The 27,331-nt window shown below is 33.7% G+C and overlaps 1 protein-coding gene across 3 annotated transcripts in view; it reads right to left on the bottom strand.

Moving 5' to 3' along the window:
* Nucleotides 1-27,331, bottom strand: part of GLS (glutaminase) — an 81,866-nt gene that overhangs the window by 29,788 nt on the left and 24,747 nt on the right. For all 3 annotated transcript variants that reach the window (XM_047720617.1, XM_047720618.1, XM_047720619.1), the window contains exons 7-14: nt 21,349-21,407; nt 13,029-13,061; nt 12,879-12,937; nt 9,594-9,660; nt 9,008-9,058; nt 5,956-6,132; nt 3,723-3,854; nt 208-300 (exon numbers count right to left, since the gene is read on the bottom strand). In XM_047720617.1, the coding sequence (XP_047576573.1) occupies nt 208-300; nt 3,723-3,854; nt 5,956-6,132; nt 9,008-9,058; nt 9,594-9,660; nt 12,879-12,937; nt 13,029-13,061; nt 21,349-21,407 (671 nt within the window). The remainder of the gene's footprint in view (nt 1-207; nt 301-3,722; nt 3,855-5,955; nt 6,133-9,007; nt 9,059-9,593; nt 9,661-12,878; nt 12,938-13,028; nt 13,062-21,348; nt 21,408-27,331) is intronic.

Raw genomic sequence — 27,331 nt, 5'->3', positions numbered from 1 at the left:
AGGCAACCAGTTTAAATTTAAATAAAACAGCCACATCTATATACTATCACGTCCAGGGTAAATATGTCAACAATTTGTGTACATTCATTTGTGATTAGCAAATAATGAGGCCACCAGCATTTAAACTAAGTTCTATTCAAACAGGTGAATCTCATTTTCTCTCTTAGAAAAATATTACATAATAATCTAAATAAGAATTTTGCTTACCCTTTGATCACCGCCTTCTCTTCGAGGATCAAGTTTTTTTGCAAAGTGTCTCAGATTATCATAGTTATGGAAATTACAGAGAGAAACAAGATCCTGTAAATAAACAGAACAGGTGTTAAGAAACTGGCTATTCATTGGCCATTGTTTTTTCACATTTTAACAAATCACACTAATATTGTCTAATTTAACTACTATCTCATGGAAAACACCACTGCATGTTATAAAGCTGCCTGATGAATCAAGAAGAGAACTGAAATCAGAATGAGAAGACAGGGACAAAAATTTTGAGAACACTGCTTACTAGCATGAACCTAGGACTCAACCATCAAATTGTTTAACTTTCATTTCCTATAAAATGGGCCACAGAGAAAGAACTATTCTATCAAATAACTGTAAAGCACCACAAAAATATAAATCGATATTCTGGTTATAATCTATAAGCAATCCAACATCATCCTCTAGCTTTTGTAAAATATAAGAAACTGAAAAATAAATCAGAATTTTAATTGAGAAAGTTTGCAGAAAAATTATGGTACGCAATATAGAGTCTATGAAGCAGCAAATGTACATAAAACCAGAAGCTGAAATATTAGCAAACTTGGATAACATAAAATACTGAACTAATCAACAATAATAACAATTTTATTTTGCAGAGCTTATGTCCTCAAAAAACAGACTTTTCAAGGTAGTTTATGGATAAAGATATTCAAACATGAAGATTAATGATGATATAATAAACTATAATATTCTTAATTGGCTTTAAATTTAAACCTTTCCAAGTTTAAAAATTTTAGTTGAGCTTCTGGAAACTGAAAACTATTTAAAACCATGACAATTAAAACATCAGCTTCAAACATAATTTTCTGTGGGAATGAGTATATGGGAACTGTCTGATGAAAGCAATTTGAAGCTCCTCTATGAGTACTTCCACAGCTACCCCAGTAACTGGCAGATAGGCAGGCAGAATGCCAACGAGCAAAAAACTACCGAAATGACTTAAAAAAAAAAAAAAGAATCACCGGATGGTTCCACTTATATGATCATTATCATACAATATCCATTCATGATAAAAACCTTCAACAAAGTAGGTTTAGAGGGAATATGCCTCAACACAATAAAGACCATATATGAAAAACCCACAGCTAACATCATACTTAATAGGGAAATAAACTTCAAAGCTTTTCCCTTAAGATCAAGAACAAGATGTCTACTCTCACCACTTATATTCAACACAGTATTGGAAGTCCTAGCCAAAGCAATCAGACAGTAAAAGAAACAAGAAGCATCCAAATTGGTAACAAAGAAGTAAAACTTTCACTATTTGCAGATGAAATGATACTCTAGAAAACCCTAAAGACTCCACCAAAAAACTACTAGAACTGATAAATGAATTCAGTAAAGTCACAAGATACAAAATCAATATACAGAAATCCAATGCTATTGGATTATTAGTTTTACACACTAATAATGAAACCACAGAAAGTAAAGAAAAAAATCCCATTTATAATTGCACCAAAAATAATAAAATACCTAGGAATAAATTTAACCAAAGAGGAAAGACCTGTACTCTGAACTCTAAAATGCTAAAAGACGACACAAAGCAATGGAAAAGACATTCCATGCTCATGGAATGGAAGAACAAATATTGTTAAGATGTCTACACTACCCAAAGCAAGCTACAGATTTAATGTAATTCTATCAAAATACCAAAAGCATTTTTCATAGAACTAGAACAAACAAGCCGGAAATTTGCAAAAAAAAAACCCACAAAAGACTCTAAATAGCCAAAGCAATCTTAAAAAAGAAGAACAAAAACCAAGGTATCACAATTCCAGACTTCAGTTCTATTACGAAGCCATAATAAAACAGCACGGTGCAGGCACAAAAACAGACACAGATATCAATGAAACAGAACAAAACATCCGGAATTAAACCCATAATTATATGATCAACTAATCTTTGACAAAGTAGGAAAGAATATGCAATGGTTTAAAAAGATAGACTCTTCAATAAGTGATGTTGGGAAACTAGACAACTGCATGCAAAATAATGAAAGCAGACCATTTTCTTACACCATACACAAAAATCAACTCAAAATGGATTAAGGAATTACAGTCAAGATCTTTCTAGATATGTCTCCTAAAGCAAAGAAAACAAAAGCAAAAATAAAGTATTGGGACTACATCAAAATAAAGTTTCTGCACAACAAAGGAAACAATCAACCAAACTAAAAACAACCTATTGAACGGGAGAAGATACTTGAAAATTACCTATTAAAATTAAGGATTAGTATCTATGGGACGCCTGGGTGGCTCAGTTGGTTAAGCAGCTGCCTTCGGCTCAAGTCATGATCCCAGCGTCCTGGGATCGAGTCCCACATCGGGCTCCTTGCTCATCAGGGAGCCTGCTTCTCCCTCTGCCTCTGCCTGCCATTCTGTCTGCCTGTGCTTGCTCTCTCTCCCTCTCTCTCTCTGACAAATAAATAAATAAAATCTTTAAAAAAAAAATAAAATTAAGGATTAGTATCTAAAATATATAAGGAACTGATATAACTGAACACCCAAAAATCAAATTATCTGATTACTAAATGGGCAGAAGACATGAACAGACATTTCTCCAAAGACATGCAGATGGCCAACAGACACATGAAAAGATTCAACATCACTCGTCATCAGGGTAACGCAAATCAAAACCACAATTAGGTATTACTTCACATTTCTCAGAATGGCAAAAATCAGAAACTAAAGAAACAAGTGTTGGTGAGGATGTGGAGAAAAACGAACCTTTGTGCAATGTTGATTGGAATGTAAACTGGCACAGCCACTATGGAAAACAATATGAAGTTTCCTTAAAAAGTCTAAAAAAAATGTTAAAAAGAACTATTCTATATCCCGTAATCACACTATTTGGCATTTACCCCCCAAAATACGAAAACACTAATTTGAAGGGATATATGCACCCCTATGTTTACTGGAGCATTATGTACAATTGTCAAATTATGGAAAGAGCCCAAGTGCCCGCTGATGGATGCATGGAATAAAGAAGAAGTGATGTGTACATATATACACAATGGAACATTATTCAGCCATAAAGAAGAAGGAAATCTTGCCATTTGGCTACAACATGGATGGATCCAGAGTATAACACTAAGTGAAGTAAGCCAGTCAGAGAAAGAAAAATAGCATATGATTTCACTTGTTTGTAGAATTTAAGAAATAAAACAAATAAAGAGGGGGGAAAAAAAGAGATAAACTAAAAATAGACTCAACTATAGAGAACTGCTGGTTACCAGAGAGGTGGGTAGGGAGATGGGTGAAATAGGTGAAGGGGATTAAGAGTGCACTTATCATGATGAACAATGGATAATGTATAGACTTACTGAGTCACTATATTGTACACCTGAAACTCATATACATCATCATATATTAACTATATTGCAATTAAAATTTAAAAGAATGGATTCACTGGATGTTCCACTTATATGACCATTATTTTCATTAAGAAAATGTGCTTACATGACAGAAATGAATTCCCTTAACACTGTTGCCCATCTTGTCCAGAGGAGGAGACCAGCACATCATGCCCATGACATTGGGCACAACTAAAAGAATGCCCCCAGCAACTCCGGATTTTGCAGGAAGACCAACCTGAAAATAATTTGAAGAAAAAGATATTCATGTTAACATTTTAAAAAAAGGGAGGTTACGGGGGTGCCTGGGTGGCTCAGTGGGTTAGGGCCTCTGCCTTCGGCTCAGGTCATGATCTCAGGGTCCTGGGATCGAGCCCCGCATCCAGCTCTCTGCTCCACGGGGAGCCTGCTTCCCCCCGCCCCCACGCCTGCCTCTCTGCCTAGTTGTGATCTCTGTCAAATAAATAAAATAAAATTAAATTAAAAAAAAAAAAGAGGTTACGTCCAACGATAAGGGAACTGGCTTAAAAATTATGGTTTACATACACATAGAATTCTAACATTACAAATGTTGTGGAAAAGTATCTTTCAACATGTATATAAGGAATAAATGAGAAAACACTATTAGAGCTGAAATATATTTGAATATAGAAAAATTTGAAAAGATATACTCTAAGGATTAAAGTCCATTACATCATAAATTGTGGGGCTATGCATGTTTTTATTTTAGTCTCTTGGCCTATATTTTTTAATTCTATAATAAATATGAATTCAAGTATAAAAAGTTACTTTGAAAAAGATATTCTATGACTAGAGAACAATGAGAAATTATAGCTTCTTAAAAGATTCTCTGTAGGGGTGGCTCAGTCATTAGCATCTGCCTTCAGCTCAGGTCATGACCCCAGGGTCCTAGGATCAAGCCCCACATTGGGCTCCCTGCTGGGGGGAGCCTACTTCTCCCTCTCCCACTCCCCCTGCTTGTGTTCCCTTTCGACCTCCTGCTTGCATTCCTTCTCTTGCTATGTCTCTCTGTCAAATAAATAAATAAAACCTTTAAAAATTTTAAAAAATTGAAAAAAAAAAAAGATTCTCTGATACACTGTCAGAGAACTGTCTGAGGAAGAGAAGATGGTAATTTAAACTAATCCTCTTCAAAACTTTTAAGTTTGCATTCTGTAACACTTGACAGTAACTATGATAAAAGACAGTATTAATATCATCAGGGCAGTATTCACTAATGGCTTACTAACATTCCAATATTGAGTATCTATTGCTAGAAGTAATCTTGCATAAAACCTAAGGAAAAAAAAAAAAATCACCTGAATGGGATATACCAATTTACCAGGAATGCAAGATACAAAGAACAATGGTATGGATAAAATAAACAAAATCTACACTGTGAGGAACTGTACAGGATAAATGACCCAGTTTTTTTCAACTAAAAACAAGAAAAAAGAAAGGTCAAGGGGGAGAACACAGATTTTAAAAATAATAATAAAGGGAGATAAAACCAATCACAGTGTATGACCCTTATTTGCATCCCAAGTCAAACTAGAAAATAATTTATAAGACAATCCAGATCAGCTGAACACTAAATATTTTGAGGCTATTAAAGACCAAGTTTTTTTTTATCTTTTTAAATGTAATAATGTTGCTATGGTTTTTTAAAAACATCCTTATCATTTAGAATTACATACTAAACTACAGCAAGAGTATGACGTAAAGATAAACAATATTGGTCATGCATTAATAATTACTGAAGTTGAGTAGTGGATAACACATTAAATGCATTTCTCTATTTTTCTGTTTTAAAAATTTCAAGTAAAATTTTTAGGGCATTTTGTCTTCACATAAACATGAATAAGAAAGTCTATAGATTTCACAAGAGTACACAAATGTTCACAAGGGCAGGACAGAGCTTTATGCAGTATATTTTTGTTAAATATACTTCAAGTGCCTTAAATATCTACGACAATAACCAAAGATGTTAAACATCACAATTATGTGCACCTTCTGAACGTAAGGAGTTCTTGAGCATATGTAATCACCATAATGCTAAATATTAAGAAAAAGCAAAGAAAGTCTATACTAACCGTGTACATTGGAATGCCTTAAAAGTAGAAGTCATGCGGTTCTATAAATTAAACTTCAAGTACTCAAGAGTATCTGGTAGACTGCTTAACTCTATTCCTTACCAAGTCTGTAACAAATTAACCTTGAAAACAAGTCTCTCTTGTTTTTTGTTCAGCTTTAAAACCAAAGTTCAAACTGTATTTTTAAAAGAACTAGTCCAGACTAGTTTCTTGCAGGTAGAAAACTGAGATCAAACAATTACTTACATGAAAAGCAAACTGCCCTGAGAAATCATACATGCCACAGGAGTGCATCAAACTCAGTGTGTTCCGAACTGCTTCAGGGCTCAGTACTCTCTCCCCAGTAATTGGACAGAAACCTCCGTTAGCCAGCGTTGCAGCCATCACACTGGCTGATTCACAAGTTACTTCAATGGAGCATAACTAAAAGGAAGAAAAAACTGTCTGAAAATCCAAGTTCACACTGTTTTTTGTACTGCAGTTGACTTCTAAGATAATCTGTTTCATCTGGTATTTTATACAGATCTGAAATCTTTCTTCTAAGGGGATTATTTTAATATAACTTAATAACATTCCAAAGATTTTAATTTGAACGAAGTTCAAGCCCCTTTAAGGTTTATCCCAATTTGCCAGTTACATAGTCTTCTAACAGCAAAACTAGGATAGGAAGAGCCAGCCCCTAAGCACTAACATTTGTAACTGCCCAAATGATATTAAAAGTTGTTTAAATATTAATACTTTCTAACAATTGTTTTTAAATTTTTTTTTTTTAAAGATTTTATTTATTTATTTGACAGAGAGATCACAAGCAGGCAGAGAGGCAGGCAGAGAGGCAGGCAGAGAGGCAGGCAGAGAGGCAGGCAGAGAGAGAGGAGGAAGCAGGCTCCCCGCTGAGCAGAGAGCCCGACGCGGGGCTCGATCCCAGGACCCCGAGATCATGACCTGAGCCGAAGGCAGTGGCTTAACCCACTGAGCCACCCAGGCCCCCCTAACAATTGTTTTTAAATCAAAAGAAAAGGGAGCCATGATATATTTTTAAGATAAAGCAACATACATCAGTAGTATGATAGACAGCATCTACATGAGAAATTACCATTCAAGGAAAAAAATGCTAAAATGCCTGACATTTCACTATGGCAAAGTTCAGCATCCCTATGTAGCAATATGTAAAAAATTAAGGGAAGAAAACTGTAAGATCGCTCTAGCCTGGATATTCTGTGTGCCTAAATCAAAATGCTACCTTTTAAATCACTTATTAATATTCAAATATTTATTTGAAACTGATTATGGGTGCTGGATAAATTATAATCTATAAAAAAAGGTAAAGTCCAGTTGCAGTATAGTTCAGACATTTAAATACAGTCAAAATAATGGAAAGAGTTTTTTCATAGCAGACCCAAATTTACCCGTAAAATGGGAACAATAAATATGCTCCATTTTATTTTTCCTTTACAGCAACCAAAACTGTGGGGGTAGGGGAGGAAGCAGAAGAGAAAGAAGATGGAAGAGGGAGCAGGAGGAAAAGACTAGGTTCTCAACGTGTAAGCTTTCCTTATCCATAATTCAAGATTCTACAAGAGGCACAAAGGGGTTTGGGAGAGCAAGAAGGAAAACTAGCTACAGTGCATTAGGAAACTGACGGGGAGCCACTTTTTGTCTGACTTTTACTTTTATTTGTATTAAAATCTCTTCCCAATTTCTTCAAAACTAGAAAACCCAATTACTATACTGACCCAGACAGCAAAGACTTACAGCAGATTTAATCATGAAACTTTCTAAAATAAGTAAGATTTAAATTCCAATAATCATTTCCCAATTTATACTTGGTATTAATTGGAATTTTGTTTGTCATAAAATGATATACTACAAATTTTACAAATCCCAATCTGAAAGTACTTTCCTGATACTCTGACGGATGTTCAATTACATGTAGCCATTCTCCAAAAAAGTAAGGCTTCTATGGCCTTCTCTTTTTTTTTTTTTTTTAAAGATTTTATTTATTTATTTATTTGACAGACAGATCACAAGTAGGCAGAGAGGCAGGCAGAGAGAGAGGAGGAAGCAGGCTCCCCGCTGAGCAGAGAGCCCGATGCGGGGCTCGATCCCAGAATCCTGGGATCATGACCTGAGCTGAAGGCAGAGGCTTTAACCCACTGAGCCACCCAGGCGCCCCTCTATGGCCTTCTCTTAATTTTTGCCCAGAAGTACAGACATTTCACAGTAGACTAGTAGCACCTAGGCTGTAATAGCCAAAGTAAAGTATGTACACCAAAGGAAAAGAAGCATTAATGTATGGAAGAAATTCATACGGGCTAGGGCAAAAAACAGGGCTACTGGATATAAGTAAATATGATACTATATATATAAAATAACTTTGAAATTCAAAGAAATTTCACACATATCGTCTCATATTATCTTCAATGTAATGCAAAAAGTTAGGGTAAGCATGTGCTATACATAATAAAACAAGGTCTAAGTAACTGAAATTAGGTCACATGGTTAAAAAGTGGCCAGATTAAACCTTGATTTTATATTGATAGTCTGGATTCTCGATTCACAATTCTTTACATTAGCAGGTGACAAACTGTCATCAAAATCTACTTCATTATCAATATTCCTTATATATTCTTGAAGATTACCACAAATTCTAAATTCAAGCACATCTTGTACAGACAGATAAATGTAAGGTTAACTAGAAATCAATGGAAAGTAATTTGTTACTATGTAGCTTGATATTATAGCCCATCAGAGGCTCCAATGTTACTATATCTGTAGGAATTAAATGAACTGAAAACACAGGGAGAAAAGAGAGCTGTCCTGGAAGGCTATTTAAAACCAAGTTCTATAACCACAGATTATGTGTGTGGCCCACCTCTCTCACAAATGCGGAGAGCTACTTTAACTTAGGAAAAAACCCGTCAGATTACACTGCAAAAATGAATTAAACCAACCAAAAAACTGCCTCTTCAAGATGCTGAATATAAACCCTCTGATAAACAAATAAATTCTCCAAAATTGAAAAGCTAAGAAATCAGCTTAGTTTAAATAAGGACAAGCGAATTTCTAGAGTTATACATAATTTTTGACACTTCTTAAATACAGTGTTTTTACAGAAAAAACCTCCCTCTTACATTCTGAGGCATGACATTTTAGGAGAAAAAGACATGAAATTATCTTTTATGAAGGCTTTTTTGGGAAGGTCAATGGTAAATGTATTCTATCTTAACCTGGAGCCATGATTCCGCAAAGTGTGACACACCTATTTATATATACAATTCATACAGTTAAAGTAAATTACCTGGAAATAGAAGTCTAATATACCAACCATGTCTGTGCCTTCTGGAAAACACTGAAAAAAACAGAAAGGCAATTAAAAACAAGAATATATGCACATAACTAAAAGACACATAAAGATTAAATTTAAAATGTACACAAATGCTTCACCTTGAGAAAACAGCACATAATCTGTAAACAGTATAAATATGAAATAACGAAGAACAATGAAATAAAACTACATCACATACAGATTTCTAAATACTATAAACTGCTTCATAATTCATAAACTAAGTTACTGGATCACTCTTAAAATTTAAAAATCAAATTTAATCAACAGTAGTCTGGCATTACACTTTTGGAAAAATTGGCTAATCCTTAAGCAAAAGTTGCATTAATAAAACTAGTCAAATACTTGAATACTGCCAGATTTTAAATCAATTTAATGTTCTTACCATTTTGACACCATTAACTCAAGAGTGTTTTGCAAAAATTTCTGCACTTAAATAGTAATAGGTAGTTGCTTATAAGTTGTTGCTGAGTTCTTAGCATACATCCCAATGTATTTTATTAAATAAAATAATTTGAAATAGAGACAAAAATTCAAAAACCTTTTTTTCTTTTAAGTAATATCCTATTGCAAAGTTTCGATCTCCACTTTCTCTTTCAGACTGAAACCTAGGAAGAAAAGAAAATTACTCTATTTAGAAAATTTCTCTACTTATTTCATATAAGAGTATGATTGTTCTGTAGTTTAATTTATATAGCAAAGTACAGTATAAAGAACACTGACCTAAGAGTAAAGACTGCTAGGTTCCAGTCCCAGTTCTGTCAAACAGGCTAGCTATGTGTCTTGAGGAAGTCATTTAAGTGACAATTCTTGTAGCCTTAACTTTCTCAGTTGTAAAAGGACTGAAGTGAGGTACACCCTTTCTAATCTCCGTATTTTGTGAATAAAGAAGCTAATTTTAAAATTATCAAATATTCCACCATTAAAAAATATACTAAAAAGTTGCAGAATCTTCTGGATCCTCAAAAAGTATAATAATCAATTCCAACTGAGGGAATGCATGGAAATTTCACTGAGAGAGGGACAAATGAAATGGGCCTTTCAGCATCTGTTGGATTAACGGATTTCAGGGGGAAGCCTAGGCAGTGGCAAATTCCATGTAGCACAAAGGTAAAAAGTATAAAAGACAGAACTTCACTGAAGAATGGCACATATTCTGATGTATCTGGGAAATAGGGTTCATGGAAAAGAGTGGAGAAACATCGAACTAACAAGGGAGACTAGGACCACATTATCAAGACCGATAAATGCTAAAAATGGCTCCTGATTGCCAACAAAATGAAAGCTTAAAGGCTTCCTTCCAATCAAATTACCTAGTCAGATCTATACTTTGGAAGGATAACTCTAACATCAGTTTGGGAAAAGGGAAAAAGAAAGGATGAATGATGTTATTAGGAGACTGGAGTGTTAAGAGCCACTGAAAGCCTGAAGTTAGGTAGTGGTGATAGGAATGGAAGAAGTACGATCAAACATGAGAGCAGTTCAGCAAATCTTCCAACCTGATGGGAAAGAGGAGAAACAGGGTGAATGAAGTCTGGTACAAAAGTCTAGATTTCTAGTGCAATCTACTGAAAGGATCATGATATCAACTGATGGGAACCCTGGAACAAAGAGCAGTTTGAGAAGAAAGAGAATGAGTTTTAATTTTAGACAGATTTAATTTGCAGTACATTTGAGAAATCAATCTACAAGTTTACAGAAGGCTGCTGACAAGAGGAACCATGGGTGACACACTTTGTATTATCGATCATGGAGTTGGGGGTGGCAGTCCCCTCTAACTATGGCAGTCCCCTCTAACTACACGTTTTACAGTTTCTGTGGTCAGAAAAACAATGCTGAATGTGGAAAAGCTCTGGAAAATAAACTTGTCAACCTGCATGCCTTTAAAAAAAATCAGCATAGTGCAATAACTACTCAGCAATGATCACAATGCCCTGCATTGGCTCTGTTCAACAAACACTAAATCAAGTGCCTATTATCTGCCAGGTAACAGGAATACAAAAGTGAACTGGAAGATATTCTATCCAGGTCTAACGGAGATCAGAGTCCAACAGCAGTGATGGGGCAGAGAGACAAAGAGTAAGCTCAATTAAATATGGTAATTTGAGACCACAGAAGAGAGGTGAGATGTGATTCACGAAAAACTTCTGGGAAAAGATATTTAAGCAGATGAATAAGAGTTGGTACAGCAGAAAATTTTTGCCTCCTGAAACATGTAGTACAAAGTATCACCTAGTTAGTAGTCATGACAAAACTGTTTCAGCTTTATCTAACCACAGGAAACAACAGACCTATTCAAAATGGAAAATATCCACTATAGCCCATGGGCCAGATGTAGCCTGCTGCCTATTTTCATAAATAAAGTTTCTTGGAACACCACCTCATATTGTTTATAGCTACTTTCTTATCAAAACAGTAGAAATGAGTAGTTTAAAGAGTTTCTATGGCCCATAAGTCTGAAATATTTACTATCTGGTCCTTCACAGAGAAAGTTAGTTAATTCCTACTTGGTAAAAAAAAGTGATTGGCACTCCTCAAAGAAAGCCATTTAATAAAATTTTATGAAGCAAGGGTTTAGGGCAGGGGGAACTCTTCTATTTCAATAAAGCAAAAGAGACAAAAATGCCTTGCAAGAACCTTAATTAATTCCTGGGGAAAAAAGGCTATCACAGGCATTTAGGGGACAGTTGGGGACATTTACATATTGAAGATATTTTTAAATTAACGTTAGTGATCTTAAATTTGTTGATGGTATTGTGATTATGTAAGAGACTGTCCTTATTCTTGGAATATACATGTTGAGTTATTTAAGGGTGAAATGTTGTTCTATTAGTTCAGGAAAACAATCCCATCATAATCATGTATATTTATATATATGTACATATAGAGAGAGATACACGTTTTTAAATGCCTCTATTTAAAGAAAGAGGTTGAGGAAAAGCAAACGAGACAAAATATTAATCAGAAAATATAGGTGAAAATATCCAGATATTCATTGTTTATTCTTTCAACTTTTCTGTAGACTAGCAAATTTCAAAATTAAAAAATTGGGGTCAAAGGCAAGTTAGCCAGGTAGAGAAACTGAGAGAGGTAAGACAGGGCACATGGGTGGCTCAGGCAGTTAAGTGTCCAACTCTTACTTTCTGCTCAGTCATAACCTCAGGGCCATGGGAATTGACCCCGATATGGGCTCCTCGTTCAGCCCAGAGTCAGCTTGTCCCTCTCCCTCTGCTCCCCTGCCCCCACCCCAGCTCACACATGCTCTCTTGTTCTCAAAATGAGTAAATAAATAAATTCTTTAAAAAGAGAGAGAGAGATAAAACATGTATCACAGGCAAAAAGAAAACTGAATAACTATCAGCAATTTTTTAAAAAGATTTTATTTGTCAGAGAGAGAGAGAACACAAGCAGGAGGAGTGGCAGGCAGAGAGAGAAGAAGGCTCCCTGCTGAGCAAGGACCAGGGTGAGGGACGCAATCCCAGGACCCTGCAATCTTGACCTGAGCCAAAGAAGCCACCCAGGTATCCCTAACTACCAGTAATTTAAGGTACAGTTGGGTTCCCTTCTAACTCTATAATTACCCACAAGAAGTCTATCAAAACTGTTTAAAGCATTTATTTACTCACTGAAGTAAACCCTAGGACCAACAAGGGAAAACAGATTAATTCTAAGTATAATGTGTATTACAATAGGGAAAGGGGTGGGAAAAGGAGGAAGAGAGGTGGGACAAGATAGCATTTAAAATAGAATTCTATAATCTAGTTACGTTTGTTAATTAAAGAGGCCTGGCCTATTATAAAAAACTTAAGCCACAAATCAGACTCACGTTGCATTACTGAATCCAACATATTCATTGCCAGCCATCTTATTCAAAAACTGCATCACCTGTAAACCAAAATTAGAAAGTATTAGTCAAAAAACAAATACATAAGGAATATAAATATAGCACAAAAACTGAATTCCATATTGCACTTACATAGTCAAATTTTTCAGCATTATTCACTCCTTGCTGCAAAGAAATGAGACATAAATGTTAATATCAGCATCATCCCACAGTTAAGTTTTAAGTGAATATAGTACCAAAATTTCAAACTGCTATCATTATGATTAATATACTGTGCATTAGTACTTTTAACACTAGGAAATACTCTAAAATAATTTAATATTTACATAAACTTTCTACATATTCTTTTATTAACACCAATATGTTGAGAATGGATCTGAATTATAAAGGGAATGCTTTATTTTAAGTATATCTTTACCCAACCCAAAGTTACAGAATTTTAGTTACCCCAAGTTCCCTTAACTTTCAGGACAACACATAATATTCTAGAATGTATGTTATTTAATTTCATATTTTAAAAAAACTTAAAATAAAGTTTCACCCTTAGAAAAGAATTGAGTATTTATAAATTATGGTTTTCAATTTAGAACGATCTACTTATATTTTTAAAATAACCTTAAATCAGTATTAGTTAGAAAAATGAGTTATGTTGCAAAACTAACTAAACTTTTATAATCCTAGTATATGCAAACATTCTGAATACATTCTGCTAGTGTAAAGAAAGCTCTACCTTTCACATCTCAAATGTTTTAACAATACTTGAACTAAAAAAACATATATTCCATAGTCTCTAAGAAAATTAGCTACATTTGAATTTAGCATTATGCCAATTCAGAGCATGGAAGATGTATTGTTTCGTCACTGCTATTTCTGGGTATGTTAGCTACTGCAATGTCAATAGGAAAAACCTATGTAACGTAGAGCAGTTCAAGTAGCCAAATGGTTTCATTTTACCTCGGCGAAGTTTACAAAGCAGTAAGATGTAGATCTGAAATCAAACGTATTAATTGGTGATGTGCACCCAAAAGAAACAATACATCTCTAATTTTCAAAACAGGTTTAAAATAATTTGACAACTAAAATTTTTTAAACAAATTTCTTAACTTTACCCTCAAAAATTCTAAAACATTACACTTTCAAATTTTATTATGAGGGGGAAAATCTGTACCACAGAATTATTTAACTGAATAAAGCCAGGTTCATTCTCCACTTTACAAGTGGACTAGGATGTGGCTGATAATCCATGAAACCTTACAAATGAATTTATTTAAGAAAGGATGTCAATCACATATACAGTCAGTAGCTGAAAAGAACACACTATTTCATCAAAATTAGGCATTAACAAAGCTTAAACAAGATAAGGATAATTTAGCTACAGCCATATTGTAATCACTAACTCTGTATTTTCTCTAAAGTGCCTTTTGACATATTTTAAGTTTTCTTTCCTTATAATACACCAGAATTCAAAATGTAGAAATTTAAGTCCAAAGGTGTTCAATGAAAAATAATTAAAAGAAGAAATTACCAACTTCATTGAACTGTTGCAGTTGTCAAAATATTCCATAGATCCTAATGCTGTAAAATATGTAACAACATTTAAACCACAAAAACCTTTTTAACCTTTGAGAAAGCACAAAAAAAAAAAAAAAAAAAAAAACACAACTCTTTTGGAAAATGATGTCAGCATTTGCATTGGGATGTTACATGGGTAATCACCATTATACAATTAATCAATGTAAAATAGACAGGTTATACTGAACTTTCATTCTCTGACCTAAACTGTCCCTACAAAACAAATACAAATTTGCTTTATTTAGCTGTCATGTTTAATAGAAAGAACAGAAAAAAAACCTTTCAACTCTAGACGATGGTCACATGCTTGGTCTACTTTGCAGTTTACTAAATTAAAGCACAATTGAGTTTTGCTTCTATGCAGTTTTTAAAAAACAACTGATATTTACGAACGTCAATCGTTATATAACATTTTGGATAAGCTATTTGAAATGTCCTAGGCAGATTATATAAACAAGCAAATAAAGTATCTCACTGATTTTGTTGACCCAAGAAAGCCTCTCCCCAAAACTTCCCCCATTATAATGTAAAAGCACTTGCTTAATGTTTGTTCTTACTATATACCCTGAAAACAGTATTTAAGTCAATAAAATATATTTGCCCCTGTATCTCTTGGGAGGATTCAGTGTATCTCAGGGATATATTTCATTACAAAACATCAATTTCTAAAAACAAACAAACAAAAAAACTGTATAAAGTTTATCTGCAAAGATGTGAAAGAAAAAACACACATAAAAAATAAACTAGAGTAAAACCCCCAAAAGCAAAAATGTAAACTGTAAAAAAAAAAAAAAATCCATCATCATTATCTAGTCGTGGGGTACAGAGAGGTGGAAGAAGAGATGTTATGAAAATCAGAAGCCAGGAATGGGTACATGGGGCTAGTTACACTATCATGTTTATTTTGTATATGTTTGAAATTTTTCATAAAAAAGTTGAAGAAAAAAATGTTTATTTGTTAATAATGTCCCATCTTAATTTACAGCTGTTACTTTCTACAGCTAAAATTAAGAAATTAAATCTTCCTATTTAAAATTTTCCGGATGTATGAGTTGAGAAATTTTGCTGACAACAGAGGAGTAGACTGAAATAGGAAAGGTTTTATTAGAGCAATACCACTCGGCTCTTTACATATAAAAGTCAACCCATCCTTAAAACTTAGACTTAATGTTCCTACTAACAACTTGATCAGATCCTCTGTCCATTTTTTTGAAAGCAAAGACCTAGAAACAACTTCATATACAAAGAGTTGTTCCACTCTTTGCAATGATTCATATCCTCAATACCACTGACTCTAATATTTCAAAATGTTCTTTGGTTGTTGGTGCCAAGAGTTTTTTACAACCTAAAGCAGTGGCACTAGAATAAAATTTGGGATGCATGACAAGTATGGCCTTCTTATGAAAACTGGAAGGAAATATCTGGACCAAAGGCAGACTAATTTTAAGAAAGACACATATGAAAACTGAAATTTGGGAAACTGACAGTCTTAAAAACTATTAATGCCCCTTTATCTCTTAAAAAAAAAAATTCCCATAACAAGATTATGCTTAGCCCAGTTTTAAGTCACTCTACAACCATTATTAGATATGTTATTTTAATTCTAGAAAAAATTATAGTGATACATAGTAAGTACATTAGGAAAACTAAAAAATAAATAAATAAATAAATAAATAAATAAATAAATTGGAGAAAACATATTCACCAAATGAAATTTTTTTTTCTTTTGGTGTGTGTGAGAAAGTGTTTTTATTAAAGGAAGGGGACAGTCCTCATGGGCAGAATGAGCTGCACTGTAATTGTAAGGAATGACTGATAATACTACATTAAATTGTGTCCGTGGGTAGAGATAAAGGGAAGTTTCTGAAGGGATTTTCATATGTTAAAAAAGACTTACAGGAACCTGAAGATCAAATGACTTTTAAAAAGCAAACCATGTTTTGTTTGAAAACAGTAGTAAATGGGATCCAGAGACGAGAAAAGTATACAAACTAGTTTCTCTGTAAACATACCTACACTAACTTAAGGAATTTCCATTTCATTAAAGAAAACTTTATGAATGAAAATGTGATAAACAGGCACAGAGTTTTAAACACTGGCTGTTGGGCGCCTGTGTGGCTCAGTGGGTTGAGCCTCTGCCTTCAGCTAGGGTCGTGATCTCAGGGTCCTGGGATCAAGTCCCGCATCCGGCTCTCTGCTCAGCAGGGAGCCTGCTTCCTCCTCTCTCTCTGCCTGCCTCTCTGCCTACTTGTGATCTCTCTCTGTCAAAGAGATAAATAAAATCTTTAAAAAAATAAAAAATAAAAAAACAAAATTAACACTGGCTGTTAAAAGAATTAATATAACCATGTTGGAGTGTTTTTATGCCTGTTTTTACAACAAACATACTCCTGAATTCAATTATGAATTATACACTAAAACACAGGTGAAAATATTACTGTTAACAGGGATATATGCTAATAAATTTAATATAAAAATGATTAATTTGAAGTCCATGCATTAATCAGTTATTTTGTAAGTAAATCATTTGATTTCATTCATAAAGTATGGAGGTGTAAAAGCAAATGGAAAATTAGCAATCGCAGAGGAAAGCATAAAAGAGGCAAAAAAAAGTAACTAAAAATTATTTTATAGAATACGCTTAGTTTAATCTTGCCAAAGAAAATGCTTTAAAGCTAAATAATACTTGGAGGCTTGGAGGAGTCACAGTAGATATTATAGGTTAAAAAATAATATTCTAACTCTAGTATTATCTAAATTAACCCTAAATATAAAAAGTTCTGTTGGCAATAAATTATTTGCCTTTCATTATAAAAAACCTCAGGGACGCCTGGGTGGCTCAGTTGGTTAAGCAGCTGCCTTCGGCTCAGGTCATGATCCCAGCGTCCTGGGATCGAGTCCCACATCGGGCTCCTTGCTCATCAGGGAGCCTGCTTCTCCCTCTGCCTCTGCCTGCCATTCTGTCTGCCGGTGCTTCCTCTTTCTCCCTCTCTCTCTCTGACAAATAAATAAATAAAATCTTAAAAAAAAAAAAAACAAAACAAAAACCTCAAACAATTCAACTGATATAAACCTGGAGTGAATAAAACAATTAACACAATAAAATCACCAAATCCAAGGCACCACCCAGAGCTCCCCAGAGCCATAAACCACCTTAAAAGTGTGGCTCACAGGCACATCCAAAAGGTTGCTGCTAACATAACCAAACTGAGCACTACATACAGACTAACTAAATTCATCCTATTTTCATGGAGAATGATTGAACTGTCTTTTAAAAAGAAAAAAAAATCTGATTTTTTAAATTTAAAAATATTTCTGATTTAAAAAAAAAAAATGTCTTCTTTAAATGACAAAAACTGGAAAATACCACCAGAATAAGGAGAGACATAAATACAGAAGAGAATGTAACTTATGCTTTACCTTTAAAATACAAAAGCAGAATTATGGCAATTATATTGAAATATGTTGTCCTCGTTTTCCCACCCCAACTCTCAAGTTACCTGAAGATCTTAACTTTTAAACTAAATCTAGGTGAAGTTTTTACCATTGCAAAGAAAAAAATTACATACATATACTGCTATTTCATCCAGAGTTAACTGTGCTCCTTTCAAATTTATTTTTACTCTTCCTTTTAAACAAAGCAACCATATTATCATCATCAGATAAAACAAACTGCATCAGAAAGTATTCCTTTAAACTTAGTAGTTACCGCAAAGAAAAAAAAGGTATTAATTTTATAGTTGTTTAAATTATGTGCATTTTAAGTACAAAATGACATTTGGTTTTTTTGAAGGTATTTACCTATATAAGCTTTGTTTAAAATTTTAAATATTGGAGTTTTCCTATAAGTTTAGTAGTTAAGAATTTATGCAACAGGTTCCTTCTGTCCAAATCCTCCTCTTTTCCACAATCTGCTAATCCTTTTGAACATTTGCTCTGCCTCTTCCCCCATTTCCTGAGGATCATCTCCAATCCTACAAGGAAAAAATATCAATACTACAAAATTAAGAAATAAAGAGTCTTACTAAAGACTCTACTTAATATCTTGGGGTGGGGTGGGAGAGGACTAACATGAGGAGAAGGTTTTAATAGCAGCACATAAAGTTGAAGTTTGAAAAAAAAAAAAAAAAACCATCCTTAACGTCATCAACTAAAGAGCTAAAAAATAAAATTCACATCTAGTAGCCATGGTAAAATATCCACGCTTTGGATACTCAAATGCAAGCTCCCGAGAAAGCATTAGTTCCTTACAGATCACAGGTACTGAATAATGTCCAAAGAATGACCATATTACACCCACTAAAAATCAGATGTGACTTTTAAGCCAATAAATTGTTATCTTTTGAGCCAGTTAAAATTAAGAAAATAAAATTCCTGCTTTTTGGACAATATAACCATGCTAGGTAGAGACAAAGATATCATCAAGAGAAGCAGCAAATATGTACATTAAATATGGTAGAGTGAACTGTAATGAAGTGCAAACAAACCAGATTTAGCTCAGGCCCAGCTCTACTGCTGTCAATCCCTGTCTAGTCTCCATTTCCTCGCTGCATAAAGTAAGTAGGCTGAACTTGAAGGCCCTTTCAGCTACGGTTTTGTTACCTCAATTTCGATTACCAATTCATAAATATGTGATCGTACAAACTTCACAGATCACATACAGATTTTTAGAGGCGTTCTGAATTCTTTAAAAAAAAAACAAAAAACAGTCTAATGAAATATTACATTCTGGGACAGTCAGTTTTACAGAGGGAGATGAAGCTTACCCCTCCAAGACCTAGATGAACTTCATTAAAGAAAGAGAAAGAAACTTGTGAAACACTTCTAAAAACAAAACAAACATTCCAAGAAAGTGACCTTAAATATGAACTATATCCCAAAGCCTCATTTTCAACTTTGCCAGTAAATTAAAAATGTTTATATATTTAAAATCACTGATCAAATTTATAAATACAAGATGACTCAGTTAAACTTTTGCACTGTTGGACACTGAACCACATTTATGTTGTGTATATGCGTTTTTTTCACTGTTTCATATTAATGTGGCTCAATGTGACTTTTATGGCTCATGACTGCACATGAGAAGTGAAACGGAGGAAGTGATGCTATGATGTGACCAGACATGCATTTACATGCAGCATTTCAGCATAGTATATGAAACCCATGAATCATTAAACAAAAGATGTTTAAATGCATGCAGTTAAGGAAATAAATCATTTTTTTCATTTAATCATTTATACATGCCCTTTCCTGAAAATATTACTGGTGTGCTAGGTTACTCTTTCTCCAATATAAGAGTTCTTCAACTTGGACTCACAGATCAGCTTCGAAGGGTCTGTAAACTCCTTAGTTGATATAAAATCATCATTAAGTGAACATTTTCTGGGAAGACCCCAAAAAGGTTTAGAACCATTCTAGTGGTTTTTCTCATCAAGCAAGCACTAATACATAGGTTGTGTTATTATAACTTTCCTTACCTCTAACTTGTTTACTTGTTCAAATCTAAACAATTATTAATGAGACTTTTCTCTCATCGCAGTGTTCACTGAATTGCATTGTAGGGACCCATTTATACTTGTGTCCACCTCACACTACAAGGTAAGCAAACTACCTGGAGGAAGGACTGTGGCTAGCCCAGATTTGTATTATACTTTTCTACAATAAACAAATATTCTTTCACCTCAAACTGACAACTTTTATCTTGGGTGAAACAGTCATGAATAGCCAAATGTTATAATGGGCAAAATAAAAATTTCCATAGTCTTCTAAATGAATTACATTAAAGAATAATCCTTGGCTATAATACCTACCTCACTAGAGTTACAAGGATTAAGTGGACCAATGCTTACAAAGTATTTGTCCTAAAATAGCAACTAAACATACATAATTCTTATGACAGTAGTCTTCTATTTGAAAGCCTTTTCTCACGAACATATAAAATTTATGAAAAAGGATTTCCAGTATAGAAATTAGGTATATTTTTATTAAATGGGCCAAAGGCCCAAATATTCTTTATGTAACCAGGGTATCCCATACTCACTAAAGCATCTACAAAGCCATGTTGTTATGTTTTTTTATGCTTGGAAGAGATAAACACAGATTCACTGAAGAAAGTATACAAGTGTTCCAAACATAAATGAGATTTATTTGAATATGAATGAAATTTATAATTAGAAATTAAAAATCTAAACAGTATCACGCACTCAAATCATTTTCAAATACTTATTCCAAACAACATTAGAGTTTCCAATTATTAAGGCAAACAAGACACTAAAACAATCAAAACATATAATGTAAAACAATACATAAGAAAAATAATATAACTTAATAATTGGAATAAGTCTTACTTATTTATGATAATAAGCAAAACAAATGAAAGAAGTTTAAATGAAAATCATGAATGTAGCTCCTGAGAGAGTAGGACTTTGGAATATTCAAGGGTAAATGTACTTTGTCTTAACACAAAGTACCAAAACATTTGTTCCTACATATGCTGATGACAAACAGTTAACAGAAAATGCTTTTAACTGTGTTTACATCTGTTTATTTTCCAAGAGCCAAAAGGAAAGGGAAGAAAAAAATATCAAAACTTTAAGAAGAAAAACCTCTGTGCCTATTGTTCAGCAGAGACTTCTTTTTGAATTTTTGCCAGATCTTCAGGTCAAGGGTAACTGAGTAACTCTACAGTGAGTCATCTGTTTTTTAATTCCGTCCTTGAAACTGTATTATTTATTTTTAAATAAATAAGAATTTTAGCTTTACACCATAAGATTTTTAAAAAAAATTTTTCATAGTTCTACATAAATAATCCAAGATTCATCTTTATGCCTTAGTTATTTTTAAAAACTTACTAGGTTAAAAGGAATTGTCAACATTTTACCTTTATTAATGAAGTCACAACAATTGCACCAGCATTTACCATAGGATTGTGTGGCTTATCTGTAAAATATAAAAACAACAGCATCATTTCAAATACTTGATATCATTTCCCATGATGCATAGGTATTTCCTGTGAATATATATCTATTTTCTTTATGTAAGATATCGTTAGTCTTTTTTTTTTTGGCAGGGGGAAGGGAGGGCGAAAGAATGCATTTAAGTCATTTACTTATCAAACCAATAATATATTTCTATAATAATTATATAGGAAAACAAAGATTCATAATATTGAAAGACAGTGAATAGCAGTATAAAAGTACATTAAAATTTCCTAACTCTACCATTTCCTAGCTATTTGACTGTATTCAAGTAACTGAACTACACTGTGCCTCAATTTTCCCACTGTATGTTGGGAATAATAAAGAACATCAACACCTCAGCGAGTCATAATTTCTGAATGAAGTAAAACACTTGAAATGCTTAAATGTAAATGGCACACCCTTATGCACTCAAATAATGTTGTTAAAAAATAACCTTGAAAGCAGCACATCTAGTATGAAACCACTTTTGCTTTTTAAAATGCCTTATTCTGGGGACACCTGGGTGGCTCAGCTGGGGTCGGAGGTCAGCCTCGCACTGGGCTCCCTGCTGGGCTTCTTCACCTTCCACTTCTGCCTACCACCTGCTTACTTGTGCTCTTTCCATCAAATAAATAAAATCTTTTTTTAAAAGTGCTTTATTTTTGTTTTTATGAATACACACATACATATGCAGAAAAAGAAAACACAAACACTATAAAGGGATATACCTATGATAAAAATATTACATGGGATTTAAATGATATTCTTTATTTTTCTGTATTTCCTGACAATAAAGATGTATTTATCTTAAAAATACTTAAAATTGATGTTCATCCAAAATCCTATCTCTTTTAATTCTTAGAACAAATAGAATTTCAAATCTCAACTGATCACCCTGTCATTCATGGCATGGCACAAATGCCAAATATTAACGCCTTAGGACATTGAAAACATTTATCTGAAAGCACAATTCCTAAATTATCTATTTGTGGTAGTGATTTATTTTGGGGGGAACAAATTCTTATCTAACTTGATAATCCAACAGAATTCACTTACTGCATAATTACTATTGTCCTTAAATTTTAAGCAAGTTGCCTTCTATAAAATTAATCTATAACTAAATAACTCTGAGCTCTGGAGAACAGCCTGGCAGTTCTTCGACAATTAAACAGTTTCCATATGACTGAGCAATTCCATTTCCAGGTATATAACCAATAAAAATAGAAATAAATAAATACGTGCACATGAAAATTTGCAAACCAATGCTCACAGCAGCATAATACGTAATAGTCAAAAGACGAAAAAACAATTTAAATGTCCTGTCAACTGATGAATGTCTAAACACAATGTGATTATTTTTATTGTGGTATTATTACCCATACAATGCAATGTTATTCAGCAATTTTTTTTCTAATTCTATTAATCACTGTCTTGTTTTATGAATCATAAATAGGAGAGTATCGGGGTTTTTTGTTTTTTATCATTATTTTGTTATTATTTTTATTAACATAAAATGTATTAAATTAAATGTACCCAGGGGTACAGTTTGTGAATCATCAGGCTTACACACTTCTCGGCACTCACCATAGCACATACCCTCTTCAATGCATTTTTTAAAAAGCAAAGTACAGATGCAATCTACCACGTGAGAGCACTTTAATACTCTAAGTACAACAGGCCAGTCATAAGACCAAATATCATATGATTCCATTTATATAAAATATCCAGAACAGGCAAACCATCTTTTTCTTTTTTAAGAGAGTGAGTGAGCAAGCAGGGGATTGGGGGTACAGGGAGAGAAAGAATCTTAAACACACAGGGCTGGATCTCAGACCCTGCGATCATGATCATGACCTGAGCAGAAAAAGTCTTGACAGAGCCACCCAGGCCCCCCCGAGCAAGCTAATCTATAGAGACAGAAAGTAGATTACTAGTCACCAGGGAAGGAGAGAAATGGATACTCACTGCTAATAGGTTACAGGGTATCATTTTGGGCAAAAGTGTCCCAAAATGGATTGTGGTGATGGCTGTACAACTCTATTAATACACTAAAAGCCACTGAACTCTACACTCTAAATGGGTGAATTATATGGCATGTGAAGTATCTCCCAATAACACCATTAAATTTTTTTTATTTAAAAAAAATAAAGACAGAATATTAGGTGATTGACAGTTTACCAGTTTCCCCTCAATATATAAGATCAACAATGTGATTTAGCAGCTATGGTTTAAACACTGTACATTTTGGGTTACTCATGATGATGATTACCTCCAAATGTTAAAATTTAGTATAATATCAGAGTATTTACAATGAAGAGTTGACCTATCCCAAATCTCACTAAGAAAAGTCTGCCTTCTCTAGGTCACACAAAATGAGAGCAACTACTGTCAAAGAAAAGTACTACGTGGCAAGAGGGAGCCAAGAAAAAAAAAATTTCCAATATTATTCACCTGGAAAAAAAAAAAAAGATATAGACAGAAAACAATAGAGAGATCAGCCTGTGCTACATTAGTTTATATTTATGTTTGTGTAGCTGTTTCTGTGTGTGCCCTTTCATGGTTTTTTGACATTATCATGTTTAGGCTCTAGGGCCTTTAGGAGGCAGCTAATGTGTATATTCCAATGGTAATACATAAATGTGTGCATTTAATATTATCTAAATTACAAATATTCTGCAAATATCACATCAGCTACATTCAAGACGACCTTTCAAAGAACATTAAACCATTTCAAGGCATGACGCTGCAATTTTCAGATGTAAGCAACTGCTCTCTCTGCCTTTGGCTCAAAAGCCAGACACCTCAATGTTTGGAAATATACCAGATACTCTAATATAACACCAGCATTACTGCAATCTAAAACCTCAGTCTAAAACCTATGACTATAAAATCTACTGGCTTCCTGCTCCACTCTAGGTAGGAGGGGAGAATTGAATGGTTCTATTTAGAACTTTTATTTAAAAAATACTCATGACAGCAGAAATAACACATAAGCTAATTAATAAAATCTACCATCTGAAGTAATGACAAAAATTAGCTTGGTTTAATGATAAAATGGACAAGGGCAACATGTGAAATTTAGGAGCACTTTTAACTAGAATGCACAAAACTGTTGAATTTTAGCCAAGTATTTATTCTCCAAAGTGACAAAACATGCATTATACTACACTAGCAAAAGTTCTCCAACGGCTAAGCACATGAACCTTAAAAGATGTGGATCATAACTGAGGCTAAGTCAAAGGTTGCTAATGTACATACTAAAGAACTAAAATGTATTAATTTCAGTTTGATACGGATACTTATATTTTAAGTATTATACTAGAATTTTAAAGGGCAATATAAAAATTAAAGTATATTCTACATAAAGTTTAATCCTGCATTGCCCACTTACCCAACCACCCAAACTTTGTTCTTCCCATATAAAATTCAGTCCTGTCTTCCTCATGTAAATTAGTTCAACACCTTTCTTTCTCAAATCTTTCACAATATAAACCAACATATATATTTTGGCTTCTGTAAATTACACACTTGTAAGAGTTTATATTTTGTCTGCATGTATTAGATAGATGTATAACTGTTGCCATATCCTTTAGTATTAGCTACCTAAGTTACTCAAAGAACCAACATCCATTTACCCTGCATAAGCTGTTAACAATAGAGTGGAAGAAGGCTCTGTAAGTATTTGTTAATTAATCTAATTTCTACTGTAAGATAGAAAAAGACTTCACTAGGTGACAGCTGTTTTCAAAAACTGATTATCTCCATCAAGTAACCTACTTCTTGACAGAAAGTATCAGACCAACTCTCCACCACAGCACTAAAATGTTTTTATTTTGTTAGAACACTGTAAAACTACTGATGTTAAAAGAGTACTGTAATTTTTTATTATATTCACATTAATCTTAACTTACCACAATCTTACAAAGCTAGAAGAATATAAACACACATTGTTTTAAAATTTTATAATGCTAGATGCACAGACACATGCACATATATGAAATGTATAGTTTCATCATAAATCTACCCTTGAAGTTTTAAGTATGAAGAAGACGGATAAATTGTTTTTATCTTGGGCTAGTTTAAAACCAAAACTTTAGAGCATAGAATCTATGCAGAAGTGGCACAGTGAGGCCTTCATTTTCCCGTTACTTCTGAGACTCCTGGACCGGCTTGGAAAAAAAAATCAAAGACTATCAAGGTAAAACCTCTTGTTAAACTTCATATTTCAATTATAAACCAGTGCTAAATCCCTAAGTTTTTATGATTTTTTTCTTATAGACTACTGTATCAGTAAATTATAATTTTATTTATTTATTTAATTTTTTAAAAAAGATTTTATTATTTATTTGACAGAGATCACAAGGAGGCAGAGAGGCAGGCAGAGAGAGAGGAGGAAGCAGGCTCCCTCTGAGCAGAGAGCCCGACGTGGGGCTCGATCCCAGGACCCTGGGATCATGACCTGGGCCGAAGGCAGAGGCTTTAACCCACTGAGCCACCAAGGTGCCCCAGTAAATTATAATTTTAAACTCATAAAGCTACAGAGCAAAAAAAGGTATGACTTGTAATGTTCATTTATTCCATGCCCATTTTATTTCTTTGTGTTTCTCAAATATTTCTTCACATTTGAATTCCTGTATTTGTTCATTTCTATTCTTTAAATACCTCTCTCAAAGCCAATCACAATTCACCAGAACCACCTAGATTATTCTATTTTGGCTTACATGGAAAAATATTAATTTTTCCTATAAAATGCTCTATCTTGATAGGACAAAAATACTAGTTATTCCCATATTAAACCTGGGTGTCAATGGGCTTAATAAATAAGGTTCTTCTGCATATGATGACCTTATTGAAATTGTTGGTTTATGACAATGTCCATAAAATCAACAGCAGCATCAGGACAGAAAGACTATGGTGAACTAAGTAAGAAAATATAATTGCTCTCAAAACAAATAGAGAAGCACAAGAAAATATCATTTTTTTTCTTTTAACTTTTATTTATTTTAGAGAAAAAGATCGCAGTGGGGAGGGGCAGAGGACAAGCAGAGAGAGAATCTCAAGCAGACTCCCTGCTGACCACAGAGCCCCACTATGGGCTCAATCCCAGGACCTTGAGATCATGACCTGAACAGAAATCAAGAGTTGGATGCTTTACTGGGTGATGCACACCCAAACACCCCAAGAAAATACCATTTTTATAACTTCATTAAAAAAACAATAACAAGTACAAGGCACATTTCATTTTTATCCAGCACAAACAAAAATTGCAAAAGTGTACTTGTCACAACCATTATTGCAACCATTAAACTCCTTCACTCTTTCTTTGATTCTATCTTCACTCACCACGAAATGAGCAACACAGTATATGTCAGAAAGACTGAAATATAGAAACCAATATATAGGTTGGCATTTAGAATTAAAACTTCTATCAGAAAACAACAAGCAATCAAACAAAAAAAAAATGTCTATCAGGGGTGCCTGGGAGGCTCAGTTGGGTAAACATCTGCCTTTGGTTCCGGTCAAGATCTCAGGTACCGGGATTGAGTTCCGCGTGGGGCAACCTGCGCAGTGGTGAGTCTGCTTCTCCCTCTCCCTCTCACCCCACTCATGCTCTCCTTCTCTCTCTCAATAAATAAAATCTTTAAAAATAAATAAATAAAATAAAACCTCTATTAGATCAAAAGTACTACCTTTGTCCTCCCCCTTTGCTTTTAAATTCCTATTAAGTGGTAAGATTTGTTAGTTATCCAACTATTTAACATGTTTCTTTCAAATATTAAATGTTATGTAAAAGAAAAAGCAAAAATATTCATTATTATAACCACAGCCACTATAAAAACTTGTTATGCTGGAAGTTTTCAAATATATATGAAATACAAAAGTAGAAAGAATAGAATAAACATA

The sequence above is a fragment of the Lutra lutra genome, chromosome 3, assembly GCF_902655055.1.
Source record: "Lutra lutra chromosome 3, mLutLut1.2, whole genome shotgun sequence".
NCBI classification, from domain to species: domain Eukaryota; kingdom Metazoa; phylum Chordata; class Mammalia; order Carnivora; family Mustelidae; genus Lutra; species Lutra lutra.
This window is presented reverse-complemented; position numbering and strand designations above follow the sequence as displayed.